The following is a 9,651-nucleotide window of genomic DNA, read 5'->3' as shown; positions in this document are numbered from 1 at the left end:
AAGAGTTTGGTCATTTCATCTAGATGGCCTAATCTGGGTGCTTTGGATGGTGGTTAATTCTTGATAAAACCTCATCTTATGTGTTTATTCATCTGATTTGCTCATGAGTTCTGCCTCTAATATCATGATATATTGTTGATTTGAAATATATTATTGAAATAAAGTCTTAACCAACAGTTTTGGATTTTGAATGAACTGAAGGCATTCTCATGGACCACATCGGATTTATGTTTATGACAGACTAATGGATGAAAGTGCTGAATATTTCAGATGAACAGTAAAACTGCATCAATTATGAATGTGGCTTGTGTTTAGTGATTGCACAGGTCAATAAGTGTGAGTTTACAAAGGAACATTAATGATATAACAACACATAACAGCAATTTGTTTGTAGAACTGTTTTTGGAAAATAAGCTTCATTTAGGAGGCTGTAACTAAATGTATGCAAACTACTGAATGCTAATCATGACATGGGTTTAACGATGTTTCATCATCACTATAATGACTTTTGCCATGACTTCATCATTGTGGGAATAAACGTTAATACTTAAATCCAGGGAACTGTTCTTAGCTGGTTCAAAACATATTTAACAGATATAAGTTTCCCTGTCAGAATAGGTTCTTCGTTGCCTGCTCAACTTTCCTGTGGAGTGCCACAGGGTTCTATTCTCACACCCATTCTATTTTCTTTGTTCTGCATTTACTTCCTTTGGGCTCTATTTTCAGAAAGCACGGTGTATCATTTCACTGCTATGAAGATGAAACCCAAATTTATCTACCTTTGAAACGAAATAAACATGCTGCTCTAGAATCTCTTTTTGCATGCCTGGATGAAGTGAAAACGTGGTTTCTCTCAAAATGTCTTATTTCTGAATGAATCAAAAACTGAGGTTCTAGTCTTTAGCCCTGTTTTTTTTTAGCTATGCCTACTAAATATATAAATTAAATATTTTCTTTCAGTGAAAACTTTAGAGATTGATATCCATGCGCTCATTACATCTCGCTCGGACTACTGCAACTCTCTTTATCTTGGCATTTCAAAATCCTCCACCGCTCGTCTCCAACTAGTACACAACCCTGCCGCTAAAAGGACAATTTAAATTTGATCACATTACTCAAATTTTTAGATCGTTGCATTGGTTACTTGTGCATCTTAGAATTGCGTTGAAAATTCAATACAATGCATACAATCCTACACAAAATCTGAGGTCTGTTGATCAAAGACTTCACTCTGTCCCCAGAACACTGTTAAAGCATAGAGGGGATAGAGCAGTTGTTATTGTTGTTGGCCGTAAGCTGTGGAACAGCCTTCCAGCCTATATGAGACCGGCACAGTCTTTAAATGTTTTTAAACCATCTCTTAAAACCTATTTCTTTTCTTTGGCTTTTAATTTATAGTGAGTTTATGATATGAAAGTTCAGCACTTTGGTCAGCCGTGCTTGCTGTTTTTAAATGTCCTTCATAAATAAAACTTGAATACTTAAATGTAATGGTTCTATATCATTTGTTTTCATGATAAAACTCCTGACGCTTTAAATGGAGAGCAGAGTTTCAGATTTGCAATCTGAGAGAACACACTGTCCCGGGAGCGAAGGAATAGAAGCACTTACAAGGTGAGAACGTGACAAGCAAATCTTTTTGAAAGTGTGTTTGGAGCATGCAATGGAGTTTATAAGAGCATTATGGCCAGATGATGATATATTTATACTGAGTTCAATCTAGAGATTATTTATGATTTGTAAAATGTCACTGAACTGAAGTGAGTTTATATGGATTTTCAAGTGTTCCTGTGGTCTGGCATGCTGTTATTCATCTACAACTTTTTAAACAAACTCTTTAATTTTATGTATCTTCAAACATCATGAAAACCACTGATTATTACATTTAAACAGTTTTTAATGAGAGCCAATGTGACAGAAAGTCCTATCACAAAGAAGTGAAATGAAAGTCATTTTTGTCATGATATCCATGATATATTAAACTTCAGAGAGAGAGAGGGGGGGGGGGGAGCTATTTTGACTCTCATATGTCATTGAGTCTGTTGGTCTTTGGTTATCATGATACAGAACTACACACATTTCTAAGCATTAAGGAATTTTCCATTTGTAATGGATGAAATTACCAAAGTGTTGATAATTCTCAAGGATTTAATAAATATCTAATAAATAAGTCTTTACTCTCTTTTTTTTATCAATTCAACATTTCTTTGTTGAATAAAAATACAAATTTCTTCCAAAAAACTGATTTCTAGCTATTTTTTAACTGTTTATTCATCAAAGACTCCTGAAAAAAGCATCACAGGTTAAAAAATAATAATAATTAAAAAATGATACATTGGTAATACATCAGCATTTTAGAATGATTTTTAAAGGATCATGTGACACTATAGACAGGAGAAATGATACTGAAATTTCAGCTATACTATCACAGTTATGATAGGATATATTAAAATATAAATATTTACACAATATTACTGTTTTGCTGTATTTTGATCAAATACATGTAAGTAAAGCATTGATTAGCATGAGAGACTTATTAAAAAAAGATTAAACATTAAAAATCTTACTGATCCCAAACAACTGAACATAATATATGTGTGTATATATATATATATATATATATATATATATATATATATATATATATATATATATATATATATATATATATATATATAGATAGATAGATAGATAGATAGATAGATAGATAGATAGATAGATAGATAGATAGATAGATAGATAGATAGATAGATAGATTTCTGTTTTATATATTATTATTAAAACATTACAAACAGATAGGCTACGTGAAATTAAATTATTGTGTTGCGTTATACTCTATAATACTTTGTATAATATGCTGGTACTTTTTTACTTTTTATTGAACTATTTACATTATTTAACCAGTAATATGTTCTTCGTTGTATATTATTAATTAAAATGAGGCTTGCTATCGTTAATGCGCACATATTAATGAAAAAGATCTTTCAGTCTGTCACTCTACTCGTGACTTTGCTGCTTGCAGGGAAGTCTCGCGATGTCTCGCGTTATTTTCTCTCCACCCCCACCATCCAGCCCCTCCCCTCCGCTCTTTCCGTCTGTATCTCCCTTCTTTCTCTCTCTGGAACACATGAGATTCTCCTCCCGAAACCTGAACCGCAGCAGCAGAGGCATCGACCCCCCTCCCCACACAACATGGCTACAATTGTAACCTCGACCAGGTTTACGGACGAGTATCAGCTTTACGAAGAGCTGGGGAAGTAAGTTCGCGCGACATTGTAGCGGTGTGACGTCAATGGCGCAAGTTACTCTTGTTTGTTTCGTTCCATTCTTTTATTTGGATGTTGACAGCGGGGGAAATGACTTGCAAGTAGACTCGTAAACCTCTCCGAAAGCCACGGACAGGGGGCTTGATGGGATCAAGACAAGAACCGAGTACAGCACTCCGTTCTGGACTTGATCCGATCTAGCCCCCCAGTGCACTAATCTCGAAACGCGTTTAATGTCAGGTTTAAATAACTGTCGTGGTTTTGAGGAGCGTATCTAGTATAGAATGTTGAATGTATTACACACTGTGTTTTGTGTTCACGCCTTGTTTTATTTTAAGGGGTTGCTGATGGGTAGGAAGGTTTTCTCGGTTACTTTGGGTATTTGGCTGCCACTTTTCCTGACGTTAGCAACGTGGATTGTTTTATGCTGGTAACCAGAGGTTAAATTATATTGTCCTACAGCTTCTTATAATTATTGCAGCGTAGCGTACTTTATAGTGCACACTAGATAATATGTAGCCGTGCACTTGATGTTACAATGAAATATTTTCGCGCGCACGGTTAATCACACTTTAATATCTTTGGAGGGGACGGATAAATAGGAATTATAAAATCAATAATTGAGCAATGACGCCTTTCTTAGTATTCAATCTCACTTTTGGGAAGAAAATTAAAGCCTTCTGACATGCAGATGTGAAGTGCTGTGCACGCCGCCAATTTTTTGAGGCAAAAAAAGGTGTTAAGTCAAATTTTCTTAGCTGGTTCAAATCATATTTAACAAATATAAGTTTCTCTGTCAGATTAGGTAATTTTTATTTTCATTGTCTGCTAAACTCCTGTGGAGTGCTGCAGGGTTCTATTCTCGCACCCATTCTTTTTTCTTTTTACTGTATTTACTTTCCTTGGGCTGTGTTTTCAGAAAGCATGGTGTATCATTTCACTGCTATGAAGATGAAACCCAAATTTTATCCACTTTTGAAATGAAATAAACATGCTACTCTGGAATCACTTTTTGCGAGCCTGGATGAAGTGAAATTGTCACTTTTTGTGAGCCTGGCAGAAGTGAAAACTTGATTTCTCTCAAAATTTTTTATTTCTGAATGAATCAAAAACTGAGGGTGTAGTCTTTAGCCCTAGTGAAGATCCAGGGAGCAGAATTAAAGCCTTCTGACATGAGGATGTGAAGTGTAAAAGTACATGTCAGAATTGTAGTAGTTGTGTTAATTTTGTGCAGACATTAGACCATTTACACTTCTTTTTGTCATACTTGGATATATAAAGTCTTGCGATGTCTAATTTGTGAACGAATCGGTCTTTTGTGTCGAATCTTGTCACTGAATCGGTTGAACCAGTTCGCAAAATTAGTCGGAATGATTCGTTCCCAAATTTGACCGAATCAGTGCAAGGATTCTTTACTCACTGTAAATTATTACTATCGTAGAATCATGTGAATGCAACTAATTTCTAATGGAACTGCTGTGACGTTTTCAATGACTGATGGCTATTTAGAGATAGCGAGAGTCAGGTGCATCTTTTACTTTTGAGGGGAATTAAGCTCTGTGTGTTCTTCATTTGCAGGGGTGCCTTCTCCGTGGTCCGGAGATGTGTGAAAAAATCCAATGGCCAGGAATTTGCTGCTAAAATTATTAACACAAAGAAACTCTCGGCGAGAGGTAAGGTGTTCGATTCTGCGTACGCTGTGCAGTAGGATGAAGACACTTTTTATTTTATTTCACTCAGTGTTCACTGAAGTTTTGTGGCTTTTGGTCCTTGTCTGTTCATTTGAGGTTCAGGTCTAAAATCTACCAACAGCCTTGTCAATGGACAATTCTTTTAGTGAAATTTTTGGAAATATAGAGCGAAATGTAACATTTTGTGTGTATTTCATTTCCTGTAAATAAACAGTTATTTCACTACATTAAATTTGTCTTTTAGCAACCCATATGACCACTATTTCTGACTTAGTATTTTTTTTTTATATATCATTTATTATATCATACAATTATTATTTTCATTTTTAGATTTTAACTGATTTTAGTCAGTCATTTTATGCTTTTTTCATTTTTGTTATATAATATAGCTTTTTTTTTTTATTTCAGTTAGTTACCAAAGCATTTCATTTTCACAGTGTATTTATATTTTAATTTTATTTCAGCTTTATTTCAATTACTAAACAAGATTTTAAAAATTTTTGGTTTAAGTTAACAATAACTGCACTGTAGCAATAACAAACAGTATACCAGAATTCATGGCTGTGACTTGGACTAAAGGCTGTTGGCTATTTAAAAAGGGACAAGTCCATTAATACGTTTAGCTTCAATAGGAAATATGTCAACATTGGAAAGGAAACTGAACTCCCCTTGATGGCTGCTCGGTACAGACCTGTTTAGCTCTGTAGCTGTGTGTTGAAACCCGGCCTGCTGGGATGGTCACAGTCCTTCATATAGAGCCCAGAGTGTTCATGTTTTTCTAGAGGAAAAAACATGCAAAAGTGTTTGCCTTTGGCTCTGTCCAGCCCTGTTTTTCGTCGCAACTTGAAGAGATGCATGAGAATGCGTGCTGTGCCCTGCAGCACAAATCTGGCAAATAGTCCCACCTGCAGTTTTGCAATAATTTTGTGAACCTTTTTGCGCAAGCATGTGTTTATCAGTACCATGTGGTGTCGCAGAACTTACATGCTTTGTTGTGCAGCTCCTGTACACGAAACCTGCTTTTGATTAGAGAAAAAAGCGATGGCGCTTAAAAAGGGAAAAAGGATTTTTTTTTTTTTTGTCATTTCAGTTGAAGAATGAAAAATGGATTTTTCCAGGAACAGACAGATTTAAGGTGTGTTTAGAGGCCCTGCGGCAGTTGCCATAGGTTGGATATGTTCATTGGCACATGTTCATTTCTCTCATTTTTAATGTTCAGTTGCTACCCTGATAAACAGGAAAACGGTATTGTGGGAATGTCAGAAAGGCCTATAAGCTGAGTCATAACTGAGGAGGATTCTGGGTCAGTTCAGCTGATAGTAAACTTTTATTTTTTTTACTGCAGAGTGAAATTCTGACTGTGTTGCAACATGCATCCAGCCTGAAGCTGTTCTGAGCCATTGATGATTGGTTGACATGGAAGAGAATCATGTCCAATGAAATGAAATAAGCATTATGTGATTGTACCTGGCTCAGTAGGTTGGAGAAGCGTGTTTGTCATAATGGTGGAAGGTTAGTAAGTGAAGTGTCTGGTGCAGTACGTCTTTCTGCCTTCCTCGATTTGCTGATTTGCAGGTTTCCATGCAGTTAATGTGAAACTAAGTGGGGCGCATAGACAGTGAGGGTCTTGTTTATGGCACAGCCGTTTTCTTTGTTGAGTGCTCGTCTACAGCAGCCCGGCCAATTAAGAGACCAGACTGCACTTCAGCCATCCTGTTATCAGAGCAAGAGGGGCGTGACAAAATCCCTTTAACTGGTAATACGGAGATTCTGGAAGGAAAGGTGTGGTTCTTGTCCTCCTGGTGTAACACTATATTCCATTAATCCATGTCTCGTTTGAGAGAATGCTCGGCTCAGTGTTCCCTCAACTTTCGCTGATGTGTGGGCATTTAACTCTAGTTCATCTTAAATAGATTAATTTGCAGGGGATGGGAATCTAATGATTTGATTAAATGCAATGATCCAGATTCCGCTTAATGAGTTTTGTTCCTTAGCGTCTCTGTGATTCTTAGTGTTTCTGAGGAAGTGGCAAATAATTGATCATAAATATATTATACCAGTTACTGCATTTTATCTATATATTTATGAACAGAAATGCTAAGTATACAATAATGTTTCATTATTCATTGTACTTTGAAGACTTTCTGAAGGAGTAATGGTTTTGCCAGCACATGAATATATAATATAATATAATATAAAAAACATGAATAGTAACAAACATCATTTAATTATTTGACTCAAAAAAAAAAAAATATATATATTTATATTGATATTATATATATATATATATATATATATATATATATATATATATATATTATATTATATTGTTATATAAATATATTTTTTAGTATAAAAAAATAAAATAAAAAAAAGTAGCAGCATCTTTTACGTTTTTTTTAATCCTTTAGTTTATTTAAAAATACAGGTAGATAAAAGTTGTGTTGGTGAAATACTTCACTCGTTTTGATCAAGAACTTGTTGCAGTAGCTAGGCAACCGCTTTACTTGGCCTGTATTTGATTGGTTGCCACAAACATGGAGATTTGAGTTGATAGTCTGTGTTGTGGATGAGAACGAATGAGAACGGACAAAAATCGCCCATAATCCCTTACTGCCTGGTGCCCTGACGTTCACCACCCGTCTGCAGAGAAGCAACACGTGAGGCTGACAGGGGCTTAGCGTCTCACTCCGCACACTTCGTGCCCAGATCTGTCAAACAACCCCACTGCTTTTCAAAAACTGAGGTCAGTGTGGTTCATTCGTTTGTAGTGACCTCGGCACACACAGACCCTGTGCCATATGCAGGAATCCATGTACTTATTTTCACAGTTGAATATTTGTGTGATTAGTTCTGTGGCCGGGTCATATGAAGGCCTTATTAACCGGTGGGGGAGGGCTTTTCTGAGCCAAGGAAATGCATGCGTAATGACAGCAGCTGTGCGCATAACGCTTGCAGCTTGGCTTATTTTCTGTCTTTCGGAAACACAAAGGTTGAATGGCTGTAGAAATAGCAGCAGAGGTCTTGTAGGCACGTGTCCCCCCACTGGGGTGCAAACGCTTTGCAAAGGGTCTTCGCTGACTCATGTTCTATAAAGAGGCGCTGTTATAGTGCACAAATGAATATGGCCAAATTACATCTGTTAGTTTGAGAATTGGCAAAAAATTGTTTTGGGGGATTTTCTGCAGTTTTTTTGTTTATGAAGTATATTTAAAAAAATTTATATATGAAAAAATAACCATTATATAAATATCTTATCTTATTAAATAACTAACCCATGGGGAAAAAATAAAGAGACATCTTTATATTTTATAAAAAAAACCCCATTATGTATTAAGATAAAGTAAATATATTAAGATATATTAAAATACAGCTCAAAGGTTTAATTGTTCAGTAATACAGAAAAAACTGTAAATAACTTTTTGCATTTAATGATATAGTATTTTTTTTATTATTCCAATGACAGCAGCATGATCCTTGAGAAATCATTCTAATATGCTGATTTGGTTTGTCAAGAAATATTTCAGATTATCATAAACTTTTAAAACTGTTATGCTGCTTAATATTTTTTGGAAACTGTGATACCTTTTATATTTAATAATAAATAACAACAACATAAATGCCTTCTCTGTCACGTTTAATCAATTTAATGCATCCTTACTAAGAAAAAGTATTAATTTCTAAAAAAAAAAAAAAAAAAAAAAAAAAAAAAAATATATATATATATATATATATATATATATATATAGATAGATAGATAGATAGATACATTTTTGAACGATAGTGCGTATTATTTATATAAATGATAGAAAATAAAATTCAGCTAGCATTGGTAAGATGATACAAGGATGACCATATCCCACGAATTTCGAAGTGCTTTAGGGATATTCAGTTTGTAGTGTGACAGCTACTTTTAATTTCATAAAGAAAATGATAATTGTTTACTCTAAGAAAATTACCCCCCCCCCCCTTTGAAGTGTCTGTCTTTCACATCTATGTAACTGTCCTCTTCTCTCTTACCCTGCGAGGGGGATTGCTTTTGTATTGAGGTTAATCCACTTATTTAATTGTATTTCAAAGGCTCAGACCAGAGGGGGTTGCCATAACCATCACTTACACTGCACTATTTTTTTTTGGTTGTGTGCTCATACTTTCTGTGTCTTTGCAGACATATGTTGTTTAAACGTCACTGTAAACAGTTCCGAAAGCTGCACAGGAGATCCGAACGGCTCCTCAGATCGAATGGATTCAGTTTAAGCCGCTATTGAGAGCACTTAACCTCCCTAAGGGTGACTTTAGCTCCAGGCCTCTAAATGACTAGATGCTTGTTTTGTTTGACAAAAACCGGCACGGTGTCTGAATTACCTCAGAATTTTGTTGTGATTCTCTGGGATTGTAACGCCACAGTTCAGTTGGCAGATGTCCAAACTAAGAGCTATGCGATTCCTATCCTAGTGTTTGCACACACAGACATACACCCACAATGCATATATGTTGTGTGTGTGTACACTTGCATTATTCCTCTGAAATGACTTAAAAGGGTGTGACCCCTGCAGTAAAATGATCAAATAGTGTTGTCTGAAGACTTGTCCTCTGCTATGTGAATTGCTTTGCCTGCCCTACGACATCATACTTTCCCTCTGACTGATCTGACCAGAAGCGTTATACCGCATTTGCATGTCGTGGGCCATTAA

The 9,651-nt window shown here is 35.5% G+C and overlaps 1 protein-coding gene across 18 annotated transcripts in view; it reads left to right on the top strand.

Moving 5' to 3' along the window:
• The first annotated feature begins 3,063 nt into the window (after positions 1 to 3,063).
• LOC128025447 (calcium/calmodulin-dependent protein kinase type II subunit gamma) overlaps positions 3,064 to 9,651 on the top strand; it is a 64,423-nt gene continuing 57,835 nt past the window's right edge. For 4 of the 18 annotated variants that reach the window (XM_052611830.1, XM_052611829.1, XM_052611827.1 and 1 more), the window contains exons 1-2: positions 3,064 to 3,257; positions 4,845 to 4,939. In XM_052611830.1, the coding sequence (XP_052467790.1) occupies positions 3,193 to 3,257; positions 4,845 to 4,939 (160 nt within the window). In that variant the 5' untranslated portion in view covers positions 3,064 to 3,192. The remainder of the gene's footprint in view (positions 3,258 to 4,844; positions 4,940 to 9,651) is intronic. The other 14 variants (XM_052611834.1, XM_052611831.1, XM_052611828.1 and 11 more) reach the window with 4 other exon arrangements.

The sequence above is a fragment of the Carassius gibelio genome, chromosome A12 (genome assembly GCF_023724105.1).
Source record: "Carassius gibelio isolate Cgi1373 ecotype wild population from Czech Republic chromosome A12, carGib1.2-hapl.c, whole genome shotgun sequence".
In the NCBI taxonomy this organism is placed as follows: domain Eukaryota; kingdom Metazoa; phylum Chordata; class Actinopteri; order Cypriniformes; family Cyprinidae; genus Carassius; species Carassius gibelio.
The sequence above is the reverse complement of the archived record's forward strand: the minus strand, read 5'-3'. Positions and strand labels throughout refer to the sequence as shown.